The sequence below is a fragment of the Acinonyx jubatus genome, chromosome C1, assembly GCF_027475565.1.
Source record: "Acinonyx jubatus isolate Ajub_Pintada_27869175 chromosome C1, VMU_Ajub_asm_v1.0, whole genome shotgun sequence".
In the NCBI taxonomy this organism is placed as follows: domain Eukaryota; kingdom Metazoa; phylum Chordata; class Mammalia; order Carnivora; family Felidae; genus Acinonyx; species Acinonyx jubatus.
Genome location: NC_069381.1, coordinates 180,310,969 through 180,331,890, shown reverse-complemented (window position 1 = coordinate 180,331,890; position 20,922 = coordinate 180,310,969). Strand labels below are relative to the sequence as shown.

At 39.0% G+C, this 20,922-nt stretch overlaps 1 protein-coding gene across 9 annotated transcripts in view; it reads left to right on the top strand.

The window, feature by feature from the left end:
• ANKRD44 (ankyrin repeat domain 44) overlaps positions 1-20,922 on the top strand; it is a 339,079-nt gene that overhangs the window by 199,197 nt on the left and 118,960 nt on the right. For all 9 annotated transcript variants that reach the window (XM_053215495.1, XM_053215502.1, XM_053215498.1 and 6 more), the window contains exons 10-14: positions 6,064-6,178; positions 15,725-15,807; positions 16,953-17,016; positions 19,017-19,085; positions 20,713-20,853. In XM_053215495.1, coding sequence (XP_053071470.1) covers positions 6,064-6,178; positions 15,725-15,807; positions 16,953-17,016; positions 19,017-19,085; positions 20,713-20,853 — 472 coding nt within the window. The remainder of the gene's footprint in view (positions 1-6,063; positions 6,179-15,724; positions 15,808-16,952; positions 17,017-19,016; positions 19,086-20,712; positions 20,854-20,922) is intronic.

The following is a 20,922-nucleotide window of genomic DNA, read 5'->3' as shown; positions in this document are numbered from 1 at the left end:
CTATAGGGAAAAATAAACCCTGACAGGTTTCCAGTGAACAAAGGAAGATAAAATGAAAATTAGTTGCATAGCACCCATTAATTCTAATTTGAAATATGAGGTATGTCTTTGACATTCAGTTTATTGAAAGGGCCACATTAGTTGTTTTGTTTTGCTTGAAGTAACAAGGGGAGGTGGGGAGTGACCCTCGAAACTCTCTTTCTCACACTTTCTTCATCACACATGTTTCTCAACTGTTTTTTCAGAAATAGTGTCCACTGCCTTAAAAATAAATAAAACCAGGGTGATTTTTGGATCCATTTTTTAAAATTTAGTGTGAATTTGGGGTGCCTGGGTGGCTCAATCGGTTAAGTGTCCAACTCGTGATTTTGGCTCAGGTCATGATCCTGCAGTTCATGAGATTGAGCCCACATTGAGCTCTGTGCTGACAGTACAGAGACTGCTTGGGATTCTCTTTCTCCCTCTCTCGTTTCTGATCCCACCTCTCAAAATAAATAAATAAACTTAAAAAATAAAATTTAGTCTGAATTTAATCAATAGGCCTTACTTCTTTGGTATAAAAAGCTTTGCTTCTTGTTAAAGCATATTCAAGAACCAGTGATCAGATCAAAGAGAGAGTAAGTTTTCTCTTTGTGCGTACTGCCTTCCTACAGGTCCTTCCCTGTGGCCAGACCATACTGACCATCTCCTTTATATCAAGCCCATGACGCATCTCCCTGTGTAACGTTAGTGTGCTGACAGCAGTCTGGGGGTGTTGCTGGCTGTTTTGACCTCTCCAAAAGCCATTCCAGTGGACTTGAAAGACTTCCATGCCTTCTCCAGACATTGTTGCTAGATTTTTGAGTTGCGATGAGACCTGAAAGAGAACCCATCTCTTGTCCTCTATGATCAAGGAGCTTGTTCAGAGCCTCATTCTTGGCTGGCCTGGAATCTTACTTGTGAGTTGGGTGGGGTCCAGGGGCCTGAAATGATGAAGATATGGTGGCAATAATACATAGCCCATTATATATAATGATACAGCTAATGTTCATTAAGTGTTCACACTGCCAGGTGCTTGAGTAAGCACTCTACATAAATCCTTTCAACCACCCCATGAGAAAGAGGTGCTGTTGTCATCCGCATTTCAAAGATGGGGAAACTGAGGCATGGAGGTTGTCACTTCTGTCAGGATACATGGCAGGTTTGTTGAGGAACAGGGATTGGAACACAGCCAGTCTAACATCAGAGACCGAACTCTCAAGCACTACACTTACAAATGCATCTCTGGATGCACAGTGGCATATATTTTTTTTAATTTTTTAATGTTTATTTATTTTTGAAGGAAAGAGAGACAGAGCGTGAGTGGGGGAGGGGCAGAGAGAGAGGGAGACACAGAATCTGAAATGGGCTCCAGGCTTTGAGCTGTCAGCGGCAGAGCCCGACGCAGGGCTCGAACTCACAAACCATGAGATCATGACCTGAGCTGAAGTTGGTCGCTTAACCGACTGAGCCACCCAGGTGCCCCGCACAGTGACATATTTAAAAAAAATTTTTTTAACTTGAATTATTTACTCTTAGAGTAAATAATATCTGGAGTAGAGTCATCCCTGTGGAAGGATGATTTGCCATTCTCTTCTGTCAGCTGACAATTCTTTGCATTCATTACACATCTGAGAACTGTGAGTTCTTCCATCTGACATTTTCAAAAATGCCCTTAGGGAGAAGAATAGGAAGCTCTTTTCTTTCCTTCTGTTTGCTGGCTTCCTTCTGGGAAAAATCCAGAGGCTCACACCCCCGGACCTGGTGTCTGTCCTCCAGAATGGGTCACTGCACAACCGGACTCGGAATGCTGGTCCCACGTGGGGACATCAGTTGGCTCCCTAAACCAACTGAGCATACTCCTGAGGAACATTCTTTGTGTTTATTTATTTGTTTTGTTACATCACCCTGGTGTTTGGACTTTGTACGGCATTTCTCTACTTCCCTGACTATTCTCTAGTCAAGAGTTATTAGTTCTTCATAACTTTGTTTTTCCAGGATCATTCAGCATTGGTGAGACAGTTGTGAAAAAAGAACAAAAAGAGAAACAAACAGAAAACACACACACACACACACACACACACACACACACACACCCCTCTTTTATTTTTATAGGTGGTAGCGGACTACCTCTGAGGTTCAATCACGTTGTTTGTTGTCTAAAGGTATGTTGCCCCAGCCACTGTGTGTCACTGTGTGATACTGGGAGGCATGTGATCCAGCCATTTGCACTAGGCAGCTGCCTCAGATGCTGTGCAGCAGGTTACAAGAGTTCAAATGTGATGTTTGCTTCATGGAAGCTTTAAAAATAGAGTTTAAAAAGGAAGAGTCAAGTGATAGGTTAGGATGATTCATTGTGAGATTTTTGACCTTTTGGCTCACAATACTTTTGAGGCAATTTAATAAGATGACCATTCTTTTTATTTATGCAGGAAAAACTAACTTCAGAGGAATGTTTAGATAATGCTGCATAAATTATCCTTTCTGACATGCTTGGCATACTTCTAAATTCACGGATGTTTATTTTCCTCACTAATTATCAGTAATCAATTACCGGCATTTAACTTGCAACCATCAAATGAATTCTAAAGGTATTTAATTTACAATCCAGGCAAATCTTAAAGATTTTCAGGTGAAAATGGAAAGGTTTGGGGAATAACTATAAAATAGAAATTCATTCATCTAGAGGTCCTACTTTAATATAAAACATACTACTTTAATATAAAACATATTTCTGAATAACAAATACAATCTTTATTTTTCCACTAGTTAAGATGTTTTTCTGAAATATATTTTAAATGACAACAAATGCATATGTGGGAAGTAATTAAATATATGTTTATAGTTTTAAATTGACTTATAAAATGGTAGTAACAACAGGAAGAAATTTATCAACTCAGCCCCTTACCTTTTCCAATATTTTTCACTCTTTTCTTTCCCTACCCAATATTGGACATATTTGGGGCTATAAACACAGAGGCTGTAACACTTCTTAAGAAAGGTTTGGTGCCTCTTGGCTGGGAAGGACATGGAGTGATGCAGTATTTGTCCAGAGCAAAGGTTTCTCTGGAGTCTGGGAATCTGCCTCTCTCATCTCCCTGGATCAGCTCTGGGGGCTGGTGGGGGCGGGGGGGAACTTTCAAGCAACCACTGCAGGCAGTTCTTAGATACATGGGCCCTGGATTGCTTTGAGGTATCTGTGGAGACAGTATTGCAAATAGTTTCACCTGTGTCGGTTTATTGTCAGGATATGGGGAAAACCTTTCTAACCTCAATGCAAAATCTAAATAGTATAATAGAAAAGACATGAATTCCAAAAATTCAGAGTGAAAAACAAAGAAAAATGAAAATCTAGGGTGAAAATATTTGTAATACGTATTACTGGTAAATGGTGAATCTCCTACGTATTTTAAGAGTCCTTGAAAATCAAGGAGTAAAAAAAACTATACACGTACACACACACGCTTAGAAAAATGGTCAAAAGCCATGAATAAATAGTTCATGGAAAAAGATAAATAGTCCTTCAGTATAGGAAAAGATGCTCAACTTTTCTTATTATGAGAAATGCAAATGAAGACTACACTGAGATAGTACTTCCCTCCATCACATGGCAGGTATTCAAAGGCTTGATTAGGCTGTGGGGAAAAGGCACTCTCATACGTGGTTCATGTGAACAGTAAAATGGCACAGCACCTGAAGGAAGAAATATGGCAAAATTGAACAAAACTACACAGTTCTTTCTTTGACCGAGAAACTCCCTTTCTAGGAATTTACCCTGAAGATTCACCCCACAAATAGGAAACAACATATGCATGAGTTTATTCACTGCAGCATTCCTGATAATAGCAAAATGATATTTACTACCTAAATGCCCACCCTACTAGGATAAGTAGTATATCCATGCAATGGAAAACAATAAGGCTGTATAAAAATGAGGAAGACCTCCAAGAAGTGATTGAGGTTTTCAGGGTATATTGTTAAGTTTTAAAAAAGCAAGGTATAAAGAGTCTGTGTGTTTATTTTTGCCAAGAGAAACAAAGAAAGCATAAACCAAAACTAATGGAAATGATTAGTGCAGGATGTGGTTGAGAATGAAGTGGAAGGGATGGAAATCAGAGTGAGGCTTTTAAAGAATATAATTTTGACCTTTGAATGTTTTACATGTTGGTAAAATTAAATCAAAAGCTGGTAAAATTTTTGGAAACAGACAGAATCCAATGAACTATGTATCAAGTTGATAATATAAGCATCCACAATAAAGAATTCAGGTAACTTTTGAACAAAGTACTCCCTGTTTATGTTAAAATCCTCGCAGGAAACTTTGTTGGGAAATAGGATATTTGCACAGTCTTGAAGTACCACCCACAAATTGCTTGTTAATTACAAAGGGGAAAAGACATTTTGCGGTGGAGAGTTCTGGTGGGTGTCACCTTAACCAAGTAATCAAGCCCCCCCTTTTTCTTATTGTGTTAAAATATATATAACATAAAAATCTACCATTTTAACTATTTTTAACTGTACAGTTCAGTGGTGCTAACTACATTCACATTTTGCGTAACCAACACCACTGTCCATTTCTAGAACTTTTTCATCTTTCCAAACTGAAACTGTGCGCATCGCATAATCAAAATTTGCATCATCTAGTTGAATATCCTGACCTTATATGTGTGCTGTGGAGATGCAATGGGAAGGGCACATCAACTCTGGGGTGTTCTTGCCAAAACTTCAGCCTGAATCTAATCGAGGAAATAATCAGACAACTCCAGAATGCAGGATATTCCACACAATTCCTGGCTTGGCGTCCAAAGATATCAATGACATAGGAGATGAATGAATGAATGAATGGCAGGAGGATTGTTTTCGATTAAAGGAAACTAGAGGGACATGACGACCAAATGGTAGCAGAATCTTTTATTGGATCCCGGACTTAAAAAAAATAACAGCTATAATACGCATTTTGAGGATAACTGGAGAGATTGGAATATGTTGTATGTTACATAAGATTGTGATATCAACATTAAATTTCTTAAGTATACTAATAGAATTGTAGTTGTGTAGGAGAATGTCTTTGTTCTCAGGAGTGAAATGTTACAATGTCTAACTTATTTTAAAATGGTTCCTCAAATAAATGAATAAATAGACTGACTGTATTTACATATATATTTATGAAAAGGGGAGAGAAAGAATGAAATGTAGTAAAACAAAAAGCTGGGGGAAAAGAAGACAAAATAAAATAAATGAAAATACTGTATTATTAAAGGGACTATTGGTGATTAATGTGATAGTTTTTATAAATGTAGACATTTTCATTCCATAGTTTATGCATTTATTCATTTTACTCATCATGTTTTAAACCAAATACTCAAACTACGTAAAATATTTTCCTGAACTTTCTATTCTCTTTGGTTCATATGCTTTAATATAAAGTTTTTATAAAAGTTTTATAAAGTTTTAATGTAAAGTTTTTAATCCAGCAGGTAAAAGTAAAATGGAATGTATCTTCAGAATTACATTTTATGGAATTTGATTACACTGTTCCTTCAAAGCAGGAATTCAGTTGTTAAGTTTTTAGATCTTTAAAATTTTTTTCTGTTTATTTATTTTTGAAAGTCAGAGAGACAGAGCATGAGTGGGGGAGGGACAGAGAAAGAGGGAGACACAGAATCTAAAGCAGGCTCCAGGCTCCAAGCTGTCAGCACAGAGCCCGACACAGGGCTTGAACCCATAAACTGTGAGATCATGACCTGAGCGGAAGTCGGACGCTGAGCCACCCAGGTGCCCCTGGATTTTAGATCTTTAAATAAGACAATATGGAAAGACTCTTCCAGAGCATTTCTAATAGACTTCCCTCTACGTAGATTTAATAACACTACTACTTTAGATGGTGACCTGATCCCTGTAAAGACATTCTTGTACTTCAGAATAGAGATGTATACAGAAGGGAAGAGAAATCAACATTTGGACAACAGGAGTGACTAGCACAGAATGTAGTATCTGAATCAACCTGAATCCTTATGTTATCCTGTTTTAAAACATCTCTTTCAGGAGGTGAAATTGACTGTGTGGATAAGGATGGCAACACTCCTCTCCATGTGGCTGCAAGATACGGTCATGAGCTTTTGATTAACACCTTAATAACCAGCGGAGCTGACACGGCCAAGTAGGTTACTGCAAAAGGGATTCTGCCATGCAGTAGATCATTTCCATTTATCTAGGTTAAGGTGGATCTGTACCATTGTGCTTAATACAAATTAAATTTAAACTGAATTAAGGGACTTTAAATGATGGATGCAAGGAAGAGCCAATTTTATTTTCAGCTACATCAGTGGTTTTAACCAAGAGGACTTGAACTCTATTCCTAACTCTACTTTCTAATATTCTGTTCTTCCCAATGTTTATTGTTAGTTAAGCAGAAAGCTAAAACATAATTGGACAAATTCAAATTTTATTCAGGGTGATTGCTTGGTTTTAATGATATAATTATGGGGTACAGTTGAGTCAATCTGCTACATTGGGAAGGGGGACCTGACTTCATTTTACATTTCAATTCAAGAAGAATATACAAAGCAGCTGTATAAGTCTGTCACAATGTGGGGTGCGATGGGAAATTTCAGAAATAAGTCACCTGGCTGGTACCTTCAAGGAGCTCATAATTTTGTTGGAGGCCCAAGGGCCTCTTAAGACAAAGAACCATGCAAGATAGTATATAATAAAGTTATATGAAGCAGGACTTAAGTGGCAAAATGTTTGGTGCAGACAATATATACCATAGAGTGTAGCCATGAAGGAGAGAGTTCAAAGGTGGCCAAAGTTTTCAGAAAAGCCTTTAAGCAGAATGTGAGTTTTAGGTAGGCTTTGAAGGATGACAATGATTTGGGTAGAGCAGAAGGCAGCAGACATCCTGAGCAGGGAGGAAAGCAGGAACGAGAGTCACAAGAGTACAGTTCCACGATTCTCTGCCCTGAAGTTGTAATCATATTGCAAGGGAGCCCAGGTTTTCACCGGCACTACCTGGCTCCAATCCAAGCTACCTTGCGTATGAACTGTGTGACCTTGAGCCATTGCTTAAGGCAATGTCTTAAGTCTCTGTGCTTTGGTTTCCTCATTTCAAAAATGGAAGTAATAATAGTACTTGCCCATGGGCTCGTTATGAGGATTAAAGGACATAATTATTAGTAAGTCTCTCTGCTATAGGTTAATATCTGTATGAGTTACAAAAATATATCTGCTAACATTATCAAACAAGATAATCCATGTTAAAAGCTCTTTGAAGAGTGCCTAGCACATAGGAAGCTATCAGTAACTGTTTTTTGTTTTATTACTTAATGATATGTAGTAGAACCAAATTAAAGAGAGTTTTAAATGACTTAATGAAGAGTATAGCTTTGATCACAGAGACTGTGGGAAAGAAAAACTAGATGTTCAGGAAAACGATATAAGGACAGTGTAACGTAAGGAATTCCATTTTATCTGCCAAGTGTTGTGCAACAGAATTGAAAATCTTGCTTGAGGATGAGCTGAAATTTAAATAGTCCATGGAAGGCATCAGTGGGTTCCAGAGACCCTCTGGGACCCCAGTCCAGTGGTGGGAATAAGATCCAGAGCAGATGACTACGGTATTATGAGGTTTGCACCATGCTATGGGAATAGGCAGGGAGACGCTGACTCTGTGGGTTTCACAAAAGAGGGGGCATTTCAGCAAAAGGAAGGATGGATAGGTGTTTGCCAGGAGAACAAAACTGTGTGAGGTTAAAAGATAGAGGGAAAGCAAGAAAGGCCATTCCAGGGAGAGGGAACAGTATTTACAAAAGCACAAGGATGTGCATGTGTTGAAAGCAGATTCCATGCTTGGCTTATCTGAGGTGTGTGGAGGAATGGAAAGAAATTAGGTGCAAAGGCAGAAGAGCCACATCTTGAAGGACCTTGCATGTCCCACTAAGGAGTTGGATTCTGTTCTGAGGCATTCGGAAACTGTTAAAGAAGTCTAAGTGGATGTAGGGACGTTTGTGTCTAATGATCCCATTTGTATGTGAGAAAGATCACTCTGACAATAGCCCGGACGTGCAAGAGGTGGTCCATACCAGAAACACGTGGCAGTCTCTTGCAAATGTCCAGGGAGGAAAAGACGAGGGCTTGGGCTCAGGGCAAGGCTGCGGGGGGTGGAAAGAGAGGGACATGCTGACAAATAGTAAGAGCAGTGGGCTGTCTCCTTTCAGAATAAAGGACCTTTTTGACTGGGATATTGCAAGCTAAAAGAAACAGTTCAGTCTTGTGGAAAGAGTGCTCTTACCAGATTCTGAGTCCTGAACCAGATCATGGCTCCCCAAAGCCAGAGACTGTAAATGCTCAGTGTTCATTAAGCAGAAGTAGACTATCTAGACACATGCACTTCACCTGTGATATGTTAATATTTTCAGTGGTACTTTTGTTTCAACTTAGGGTTACTTGGGGAGTTTTAACCAAACAACCATGATTTTCTGATTTTCTTTCAGATTTGGATCCACATGAAGGATAAATGGGGCCCACTACTTAATTTAAAATTTCCCAAAATACATTTACTCAATAAGCCCCAAGTTCATTTCTGGGTAATGATTTTGCCTTCACTTTATGCAAACACACACCATGTGGCTAAAGTGCCTTAGAGATGGCATTGTTGTTCAAGTAGCCTTTCCTTCCATTGACTGTGCTGTGTCCTGGGGATGCCACTGAGGCAAACATTGTCCCAGCTTCAAAGAGCCACATCTGCTTTTGTCACAGGGGATATCTGGGGATAAGAACGCTCCCTGCAGTGGGGGGTCCTGGGTGGCTCAGTTGGTTAAGCGTCTGACTCTTGGCTTCAGCTCAGGTCATGATCTCACAGTTCCTAAGTTCAAGCGCTGCATCGGGCTGTGTGCTAACAGTGCAGAGCCTGCTTGAGATTCTCTCTCTCTCCCTCTCTGTCTGCCCCAGCCCCGCTTGGGCTGTCTCTGCCTCTCTCAAAAGAAATAAACTTAAAAAAAAAAACAAAAACAAAACCAGAAGGCCTCCTGCAGCAAACTGTGGTTCATTAGGCTGCAATCATGTGTGTTGTGGTGTGTGTGTGTGTGTGTGTGTGTGTAGTGCATGGGGAGAGAAATCACTTGAGAGGGAATATCAAAATGAGGTGCGAGGTGGGGGTAGTGTTGGAGAAGATTAACTTTGCTAAAGGCCTCCGGAAAATCATTGCGTGATCTCTGGGCTCCTTGTAGATCTATGTAGAGTAGCTTATTAAAGAGGAGGAAAGTAGGACTTTGCTTCTATAAATAAGAAAACAAACAAATCGTATTTATGAAAATTAACCTATCCTCACTCACAAACAATATGACCAAATGTATTTTAAAAGATCTCCATATGACAAATGCTATGGTCCTTACTTTCTTATGAATTTATTTGAATCTCATTCTAGGGCCAAATGAATGTTTTTGGTATTCTTTTTCCTTGTCTGAATTTCAAGTCAGAGCACTTCTGCAACTTGACTCAGTGCTCACGCAACTTTATGTGGTGTCAAAGCCCTTTGGTTTTTCTTCTTTAAGTTTTTTACGTTTGGGGCACTTTTCTCTGGGATTTTAATTTGTCTTCCACCTTACTGATTATGCTCTCACGTGTTTTTCTGCCTCAACCGCAGCAAAATTAGGGGTATTACAGTTACACAGGTAACTGATTCCAACATCTGTTCATTCACTAAATGTTTGTTGAAGGTCTGTGAAGTATAACCCCTGTGTTCGTTTCTGGGGTTACAGAATTCCCTGCCCTCAAGGAATTTATAATTCCACTGGGGGCAAGAAATAAACAAGCGGTTACAATCATGCATGCAAAGTGTGATACCAGAATAATCGCTGGGTGCTACTGGATACAGAACATATGTGGAACATGGCAGGGCTGGGGGTGGGGTTTCCGGAAGGAGCAATGGTTACTGAAGATTGCAAGGTGTGTAGCGATGAGTTAGGTCATGGGAGTCTGCAGATCTTAAGTGTAGACAAATTGTTTTTATTATGGTGTTACTTGAATATGTATAAACGTAAGACTAGATAGAAACTCCTTAAGCTTTTGACTCTATTTTATCAATAAATCCAAAAAAAATTACAAAACACATGCAAACAGCACTCAACTTTAACAGGCTTACAGTAGTAGCAAACATTCATGAGTGCTTACTCATACTAAGTTCCACTCTGAGGAGGAATTACCTTCAATTACCACAACAACTCCATGGAGTAAGTGATATGATTATTGCCATCTTATAGGTGAACTGAAAGAGGCACAGAGAGGTTCAGTTACTTGCCCACGGTCACAGAGCTTGTGAGGGGCTGGAAATGAGACTCTGTCCATCTGGATCGGGAGGTGAGGCTCCTCAGCAAGAAGCTTGCTGCCCCTCTATGTAGTGGACGATGTGATAGTGCACAATTTGCCAAAATTCAATCACCATTTCCATGGAGTTGTCTTGGTGGCCAAGGTGCTGACTCTTTAGAGGTCAGTACATGCTGTGGGAGTAGAGGTTTTGCTGTGGCTTCAAACGCAATAGAGGGACCATGAGCTCATCACACAACACAAAGGCCAACTATTGCCAAATTCTGTACATATAGAAGGCTCAGCATACTGCATTATCACTGGCCCTTCCCACATCCAGACATCATTTGTCTATTAAGTCCACCTTTCTTCTGTTTTTATTGGCCCCTGCCAATCACAGTAGTTCCACATGGCAGCACTGTGACCCTAAATACACACTCAGGCGCTGACATCTGGTGGAGGTCTGTAGTAAGAAGGTGGTTGTTGAGGGAAGCCAAAATATGCTTTTATACCACTTGCTTTAGGTTATCATCAAAAGGAAAAGAGAGTTTAACAATTTCCACAGAGAACTCTTGAAAGCCCAAAGGTATTTCCAGTGGCCTCCAGAGATGCACTAACTAGTTTGAGAAAGGCTAGCAGAAGGATGAATTTCAAGAGGGGACCTGCACGTACCAAACAAAGCCTGGGCAGGAATGAGCCTTGGTTCCTCCAGGACAAAGGGATAGAAGTCCACTGAGATTCTAGAATACTGGCTGGTTAAGCAACACCTTGACCCAAAGAAACCACTAAAAGTGTCAGTAGGTTGCAAACAGCAAGAACCAGGCCTCACTGTTGCCAATTATACCCAAATGCCTATAGCTTAGGGGTGCATGATAATACTTGGAGTGACATAGATAAAATTAATAGGAAACTGATTTTTTGATTTGGGTTGATCAGCTGAGTAAGAATCATAAAATCATTTGAGGATCAAAAACCATCACATGTTTTTATCTCACCTGCTCAGTGGGCAAAACTAAATCAATCCACCTTCCCTAGGGGACTTGTGAGATAATTATCATAAAGAATTTTGAAATGTAGGAAGATAGCAGAAATGCTAGCAGATCACAAGTTATTCTTGGCTTTTAAAGAATTACAAACCGAAAGAAAGAAAGAAAGAAAGAAAGAAAGAAAGAAAGAAAGAAAGAAAGAAAGAAAGAAAGAAAGAAAGAAAGAAAGAAAGAAAAAGAAAAAGAATCACAAACCTGATTTTAAGAAAGAAAGAAAGAATCACAAACCTGATTTTAAGGAATCATTGCCTGATTACAACTTTAAAACTCATAGACTGCCAATTTTCCAACTAAGCTAATAATAATTTCAAGGGCAATAATACAATACTTGTATGGTAAAGGCTTATCATGGCCAGACCCCTTATTTAGCGCTTGGTGTGCATTATTAATTAGCCCTTACAATTGTTCTGTGAGATTGACACTATTATTATATTTATTTTCTGGATGAAGGAATCTTATTTATTTTCTGGATGAGGGAACCATTGTGTACTTCCAAAGATCCAGTAGCTAGCAAGTGTCAAAACTAGGATTCAAACCCAAGGTTTCTGATCCCATCACCTTAACCGCAGTGTTTTTTTTAGCATACAGCCAAAGGGAAAGTTCTAGAAAGCACTGGAGGTGGGAAGTGACCGCCGTAGCTCTCTGATGCCAAGGGAAAAGCTTAAAAGAACTTTTATTCTAATCCTGCACGAACCCTCTCCTTACTTCTGATAGGTCCCTACAGTTTATGCTGACCTTATTTGTTCTGAAGTAACTGGGTAGGAGACACAGGTAACAGCTAAATTAGAAATAGCTAATACAGGGGTACCTGGGTGGCTCAGTTGGTTAAGTATCCGATTTCAGCTCAGAGCACGATCTCACAGTTCACAAGTTTGAGCCCCACATTGGGCGTTGTGCTGACAGCTCAGAGCCTGCTGCTTGCTTTGGATTCTTTGTCTCCTTCTCTCTCTCTCTCTCTGTCCCTCCCCTGCTCTCTCTCTGTCCCTCCCCTGCTCTCTCTCTCTCTCAAAAATAAATAAAAACATGAAAACAAAATAGCTAATACAAATGTATCTCATTAATTTTATGACTGGTCAAATAAATGTAGCATTTTAGGTAGAATTGGTCTCCTCTCTCCTGCAATTTATGCATTGTTAAGTTTACGGTTATCTGACATCTTTATTTCTTGATCTTCTTTGATGTATACCTGATGAAGTAAGATGATGCTTCTTATTTGACTAAGGCAGCCAAACCCTAATTTTCCTGCCAAAGGTTTTATGGCCTTTCCTTATAAGTAGTCTTACTTTATAACAGTAAAGGAATAATTTTATTTTGAAATGCATGAATCATTTCTAAAGTGATTCAGAGATTATGAATTTAATTTTTATTCTCTTTCCAATCTTGGCCTAATATTTGCCAATAATACTTGAGTCTAAATTAATATGTTTTCAAAACTTAATTGAGGTAGTGATTTTTTATTAACTATGGAATAAAAAACATATACCAAATAGAATTTTTGCTAGATCTTTTAGAATGGTTCTACCTCCTTTATCTTCTCAAGTTTACAAGTAGCAGGAAAAAAAGAATTAGCTAATGTAGAGTATGATGAATTATCTGAAAACAATGATGAAGTGTATGGAATATGTTACAATACTATTGCTGTTATACTATCATTTACACTTTTTATGTTTTCCTAATTGGTTTCTTATAGATATTGATGCTATTTTCTCCAGTTCATTTGCTTGTATTATTGTATATAAAGATATATACTTTGGGGCGCCTGGGTGGCGCAGTCGGTTAAGCGTCCGACTTCAGCCAGGTCACGATCTCGCGGTCCGTGAGTTCGAGCCCCGCGTCAGGCTCTGGGCTGATGGCTCAGAGCCTGGAGCCTGTTTCCGATTCTGTGTCTCCCTCTCTCTGACCCTCCCCCGTTCATGCTCTGTTTCTCTCTGTCCCAAAAAAAATAAATGTTGAAAAAAAAATTAAAGATATATACTTTTTGTATCCTTAAAAATATATATTTTATTGCATATATACATATGTGTGTGCATATGTATGTATATATATGTGTTTAATATATAAAATTTTAATATATTTATATTTTACATATATTTGCACACATGTTTATATATTTTTATTAAAATTATTTTTTAATGTTTATTTATTTTTGAGAGAGAGAGAGACAGACTGTGAGCAGGGGAGGGATGGAGAGAGAGGGAGGCACAGAATCTGAAGCAGGCTCCAGGCTCTGAGCTGTCAGCATAGAGCCCGACATGGGGCTTGAACTCACGAACTGTGAGATCATGACCTGAGCAGAAGTCAGATGTTTAACCAACTGAGCCACCCAGGTGCCTCTTAAAATTATTTTTATCGGATGAGGAAAGGATCAAAGAAATCTTGAGAGATCCAATCTAATTTCAGGCACATTCTTTCAGGAACTTGAAACCATCCTAGAAAATATTGTTGTTTTCTTGAAAATATCCAGAGATATTCATATAATCATATATTTTTGCCTTACTTGCCCTAAACAAACAAAAATGGTTAGGTAAAGTCTCGTTGGCTTAAAATTCCATTTAGTAAGGTGTTTTTAAAGCATGTTAGACATTTTACAAAATTACTGTGTTTCCCTGGAATCAAGAGGGAACAAGTAAATAGCAGCATAGATAGAAAGGCTTCCCTGCCATCCCCCAACTCACTCTTCCTTTCCGTGAGCATCAAGGTTGTCACTGGTGCAATTGCTTTTCAGAATTTTTTTTGTAAATGATGAGAGAGGCAATTACAAGCAGTTCTCCTCCACATGACACTGCCCAGAAGACAAGCAAATTGCATCTCTTGATGGATGCCAGCTATTCTATACACTGGGTTGGAAATCTCCATATAGGGAAAGAGAAATGAACAGAGGGAGGACTGAACAAAAACACCGATATGCAGAGAGAAGTTTTGATGGAAAGAGAGAGGTGGTTAATTGCTGGCAAACTCAGATTTGGCAAAACACTGCATACCATGAAATATCTGTGAATATGTAGATACTTTCACACATTCACACACATCATAATAGCTTTTAGGAGAGCAAATAAAATTCATGTATCTGAAACCTCACAAATTCAAACTGTATGTGGTTTTTAACGCAGTGTAGAATCTGAAAACGGCAACTTTGTGGCAGAGAAGAAACTTAGGTCATTAATACTGCAGGTGTAAGTATATATACTAGTGTTATGCAGAGGATTTACAAAATCTGAAATACAGTATTTGAATATAACAAGATGCTCTGAGAAGTGAACACTAACATTATAAATGCTTATAAGTACACAGGAAACTCCTGATGATGCTGTTTGTTAGGAACTACAGTTCCGCACACGGCTTTGGGTCCTTGTTCGAGGAGAGGTGATGGGCAAGAGGAGGATTTGATTCTGAAAGCAAAAAGCACTGCCATCAGAAGGCTGCCGATCCCTTAAGGGATCATCCTGGGGACTGTTTTATGGTGGAGTATCAGTCCAAAAAGTCCTTTTCTAGATTCTTTCTGTAATACTGTTAGGGAAAATATGCTAGATTGATGAAATGTACGCAAGATAATGTTTACTGCTTCAGCACATTTTCATGACTCGTGTCCTGATGTGGGTTAATGTGCAATATAAAAGTTTATTAGGAAGATGACATTGCACCTGCAAAAGGTAAACATTAGTTTTTATTCTCATCCAAAGTTTTATTTTCAATAATATAGTCATTATTAATTCTTAGCAAAGTGCTTAGCACATAATGAGTCAATAGTATTTATTCATCAATTCAAGGAATAGAACAGGTTGCTGAGTAAAACAGGTTGCTGACATAAAATTGCTAAGCTGAAAGAAAAAAAGGTAAATTAATTCTCAGTGTAGAGTCACCATTTATGGGGAAAATTTTCTTGAAGATATACATTCCTCGGGGCACCTGCGTGGCTCAGTAGATCATGATCTCACGGTTCGTGTGTTCAAGCTCTGCTTTGGGCTCTATCCTGACAGCTCAGAGCCTGGAGCTGCTTCAGATTCTGTGTCTCCCTCTCTCTGTCTCTGCCCCTCCACCCCTCATGCTCTGTCTCTCTTGTTCTCAAAAATAAATAAACATTAAAAAAAATTTTTTTAATTAAAAAGAAAAGAAGTTATACATTCCGTGTTGTTAGGGCTTTTTAATTCTGTTCTGGGTTTAGGATTTTATTATTTTAAGAAAATGATTGCACAATTCCTGTCTGAGTGAAAGAATTATAAAATTATTTCAGGCAAGAGTCCCTAAGCGAGGTGTTGTGGATTTCATTTTCATCAGAGAACTTCTAGAAAGGTTGTTGTTCTTCTGCATGTATCTTGAGATCTGTTACCGTTGAGCTGCTCCGTTCTTTTCCTCCTCAGGTGTGGAATCCATAGCATGTTCCCCTTACATTTAGCTGCCCTAAATGCTCACTCTGACTGCTGCAGAAAGCTGCTATCATCGGGTAAGTAACCCCATTACCACAGATGAGGCTTAATGTGTCCTGTAAATGAGCCAGACGGCTCTAGGTGTCTGATTAGAGTAAGTGGCTGCCTGCACTTCATGATATTCCTGACCTGGTCTGGGGACATCTCCCAGCAGTACTTGGTGCTGTTACTGTTTGAGTGTCCGTATTCCTGCCCCAGAGTGAGAGCCTTGTCTGTTTTTCAAGTTAAAGCTTGGGTGATCCAGAGTGAGAGGCAGGAAGGGATGGCCGTAGCTTACCGGAAGTTTGTTGTAATCAGAAAAAACACCTTCGAGGCTGAAAATGGCGGATTTAACAGTTAATCTTTTCAACAAAGGAAAAAGGGCAATTCCCCACATTTTGACAGTAGAAATGTCATGTTACCTCCCCATTCTGTGGCCTCTGAAAAATCACTACAGTTCGATCCCCTCCACCTATGTTTAATTTTTATTTTTTTAAGTATGGGACTGTTTAGAACCAAGAAATTCTTTCTGGTTTGGAGCTTTGCTAATCTTTCTTATCACTGCTTCTGCCAACCTCCATGTATTAAGAAGTTCCTGGCTTTCAAAGGTGATAGAGGTCTGCAAGGCAAAGATTGTTTATGAATTAATTCAACAGACATCCCAGAGGCATTTTTTTTCCTTTTAAGTGCTTTACCTATGGTTGATTCTGCTTTCACTGCTTTTGGCATGTTTAAAAATAATCCCTGCATGAAAGCATGTTTCCCAGATCTTAAACCAACTGAAAGCTAATAATACACATAAGAAAATATCTACTCCAGCATGTTAAGATTACTCCTTTGCTGTCCGTGTTTTCTCCATGTGTTCTGTCTGCCTGTCTATTGCCCTACTTATCTCAAATTGGTTTCATAAATTTCTACCCTGGGATTGAAATATGTGGCTGTGGTTCACCCAGGGCTGAATGTGAAAATAAATTCTTCTAGACTTCACAGTTCTTCCTATAAAATTGCCAAGCTTGAGCAGTTACCATTCGTTTCCATGACAACCTCTTTCTGACTACAATTGCTTGCATTCTGGTTTTTCTACTAACTGATTTTTCTGTCTCTGCAATGTTTCTTGTGGTTTAACTAGGACAAAAGTATAGCATAGTATCCTTGTTTAGTAATGAGCACGTGCTGTCTGCAGGCTTTGAAATAGACACCCCAGATAAATTTGGAAGAACGTGCCTTCATGCTGCCGCTGCAGGAGGGTGAGTAGTTAGCAATTTCAGTTGTTATTTCATGACTTAACTCCTCTAATTTATCTTCATTGACTCAAGTTGTCTGTGAATCAAAGTCAATTTCTGTAGTAAGATGGGTAAAGAATCATTTCTACCAACACCAAATATCACTATCACTATTGCACTTGCAGATTAATTGTACGTTTGTTCTTCTAAAGAAAAATTGTTGGCCCATCTCATATAGAAAATCATTTTTCTTGTGTTTTCCGTTCTCTTCCTTTTCCTTATGTTTTTTAAATTGTAGGTCTTCAAGCCTTATAGAATGTGTATCTAGCTGATACTCTACCAAAAGAAAATAATTTGAGATTTGTTCCTAAGTTTTTCTTTTTTTGTTGTTGCTAGTAGATGGGTGATGCGCAAGGGAATCCAAGATTGAATTAGTTCATGTTTATTTGCAGATATTTTTGTCCTTATTTCAAAGCTGATTTTTAAGTACTTAAATGGTTAAATGTGAACAAAGGTCAAGAAAACCCAAAGGATAGGCAAGAAATGATTTAATCCTTGCCTTTTTTTTTTTAAGTTGTAGAGAGCATGTTTTAATCAGGTACTCTTCTTCATATCAGTGGTGAAATTAAGCCTCTGATCAATATGTTATTGATATATGACCATATATTGACCAAACATGGCCTCTCTCAGATGACCTTGTTTGGGTAAGGTGTTAGTTCTTAATCAAGTTTCTTGTCCTTAGGGAGAAGCAATACCTCCCCATTTGTCATCTGTACATTATCAAAGGCATTACCTCTTTATCAGAGGTGGGTTGACTGTGAAACTTCAGGGCCTTTATTTGCATGGGTCCCTTCCAAAATCTTGTATTTAGTTTTATATTCATAGTTATGTATTATTGTTTAAATGAATCTCCCTCTACCCAACCCCTCTCCCCAAATGAGTCTCATGAGCCACACAACTAGATCTGCCTCTGCCCTTGATCCTTTGGGTTCATTCAGTAAGAGACAGGTGCCTCCTATCAACGGGCACGCTACACAGACACATAATGGTCTCAGAAAGTTCTTATATTTGATGACAGAAACAGCTAGTTCTCTGAGAGAGGTGACTACAAAGGGTGGATGGGGGGGCACCCTGCTCAGGTTCATCATTCATGAGATCATTTTTCATACTTAAATGATAATAAAATAGTAAATCTGAGACTACTTCTCAGCATTCCAAGTTTAAAACAATAATGGATGATTGTCTCTTTTTATGCCGACATTTGAAAAAAATATCAGACCTACACGGAAAGTGGAAACACACCATTCTGGATTCATATCTGAAATTCCTAGTAGAATTAATATTCAGCTACATGCCCTTCAATAGGAAAATTCACTTCAGTGGGTCCTTTTTTCTTTACTAAATATGATTTATTGCTTCTGCAAATGACAAAGAAGCTTTGGAAGATCACTATGCTCCATTACATCACTTTTGGCCTTTTATTTTTTGCACATTTGTTTACCTATATTACAAAGACAGGGAAATGCAGCTGTTTTATTTTCCATTATGGAGAGTCTGGGTTGAAAACGGTTATCACAGTGAATTCATTCTGCTGTGATAAAAGGTAATGCTTCTCCATTCTGGCTCATTGTTTAAAGGTGATGCAAAATCATCATATGTTTAAGGGGTTATTTCCCAAACCCTTGATGCTTTTGAAAGAGAATTTTAGGATAAATGATGAAACCATCACTTAAAGGTTTAATCATGTAATAATAACCATGTAAAAATTAAATACCTTGGTCATGGAATTGAAAATGTTCCATCAGGCTCTTCCATGCATTGATTTATGGAAAAAGGAATTCCAGGAACTTTAGATCCTTGCAATATTACCTTCCTCATATGTTCACGTTGTTTTTGTGTTAGCAGAATTCAAAGCTGGAACTATCATTTCATCTTGGCCCACACTTCACCAAAAACAGCTCTTTCTGAAGGTAGCCCAGCAATTGACGTCTACCATCTTAATAATGTTTTCCCTGTCTTTCTAGTAACGTGGAATGTATAAAACTCTTGCAGAGCAGCGGAGCAGATTTCCATAAAAAGGACAAGTGTGGGAGGTATGTAAACAGAGAACTCTGCTTCAAGTGCCTAAATAAAAGGAGTGGGGAGCAATCCATCTGGAAACCATGTTATACTGAAATGGTAAACAGGGAAGCTAGCTGGGGAGATTCTGTCCTCAGAAGGAAATCCCTTTTTGTAGTGAAATACAACAAAGCAGGCACAAGCCCCCAGGAAGGCATCTCCTCTCACAGCTCTGTTTAGAAATGTCAGTTGTGTCTTCTTCCAGTTTTTTTTTTCCATGCATCTCTCTACCCCTCCTCTCCACATGCACCCTGGCTCTTGGAGTTGCTACAGATTTCTTCTCTTACCAACATACCTATGGTACTCCTACCCACCCTTCCAGACTTAGGTTAAGTAACACCTCCCTCCCCTTCCCCTGGTACCCTCCATACTTCACAACTGAAGCACACATCACACTGTTCTAGTGGACTCTCTGTTTTGTCTCTCCTCTTACCTGTCCATGGCTCTCCTGAGGAACAGGACTGGATCTTGTAAAATACTTATAATTTACTTTTGGGGGGATGAAAGAGGAGAAAGTCAACCAGTAAAAGAGCCCATACATTGGCTTTAAAATATAAAAGAGTAGTACTTGAAAATTAATCAATAGTTCTTGAAGTAAAGTTATTCACTTTGATATAAAGTAATTCATTTGATTATTATACCCTAAATATTGGCTAGGCACACCAGATAAACTGTTAAATAATTGGGGACTAAAAATAAGTAATATAAAATAAATTGCTTCATGTTTCTGCAATGCCTTACTCTTTATAAGGTGCATGTGTTTCTTATATATTACCCATTTGGTATTTCATGGTCTCTCTATGAGATATATGGGGATGCTTATTATCCTTTTCTAATAGATGAATAAAAGTGGCTTGGAGAAACTAAATGAGTTATACATGTAATAAATTTACATGTGCATGTAAAATTCTAGGAATTTTAGACCTAGAATAGATGTTAGGGGACAGCTGCTCACAGGTCCTTATTGAAGCAAGGGTGAGCAAGCCCAGGCCCAGAGAGGGGATGTCGTTTGGTATAGCTCATGGGCATTGTTCTTCCCATTAACCTACATCCCTACCCCCAAGGGGCTTGTAGTAATGGGTGCATCCAGGGGAGAGACAGATACTTTATAAAGGTAGTTTGGGCCCAGCTTGGGGAGGTCTTCCATTCCAGACTAAGGAATCAAGGCTTTGCTCAGTGGAGAGGACCGATGGCTTTAGAACAGGATGTCGTATGTGGGTATTGGACCTTAGAAAATCCAGTTCTTCATTCATACCAATTAGAAATAGATAGAAATTTGATTAGAGCTAAGGAGGCCAATAGGGATGGTATTGAAATAGTCTGAAAGAACAGTAACGTAGATCTGAACCAGGATAGGCACTAGGAATGGAAAGAAAGGATAGATCCTCAGGTAGGTGGCCGTGTCTGAAGCCACTGTCTTTGTATCCTCAGCTCCAATGTATAAATTCAAATGAAGGCATGTCCCTTGGCATCCACACTCTGAGAGCTGAAGAGCTTTCCCCACTCCCAGGAATAAGGCTGTCAGTGCTAATGCTGATGATGGTGGGGGGGAGGTCTGTTTTTCAGACTGAATGAAGTAAGAAATTGCTCTTTGTTTTTCAGGACGCCTTTGCACTATGCAGCTGCAAATTGTCATTTCCATTGTATTGAGACATTAGTGACCACAGGGGCCAACGTTAATGAAACAGATGACTGGGGACGGACAGCTTTGCACTATGCTGCTGCATCAGACATGGATAGAAAGTAAAAACAGCCTTGCTCAAATTTACTTTGGGGGTATGGCTACAGGGGGAGGGTTTACTCAGTTTTCTT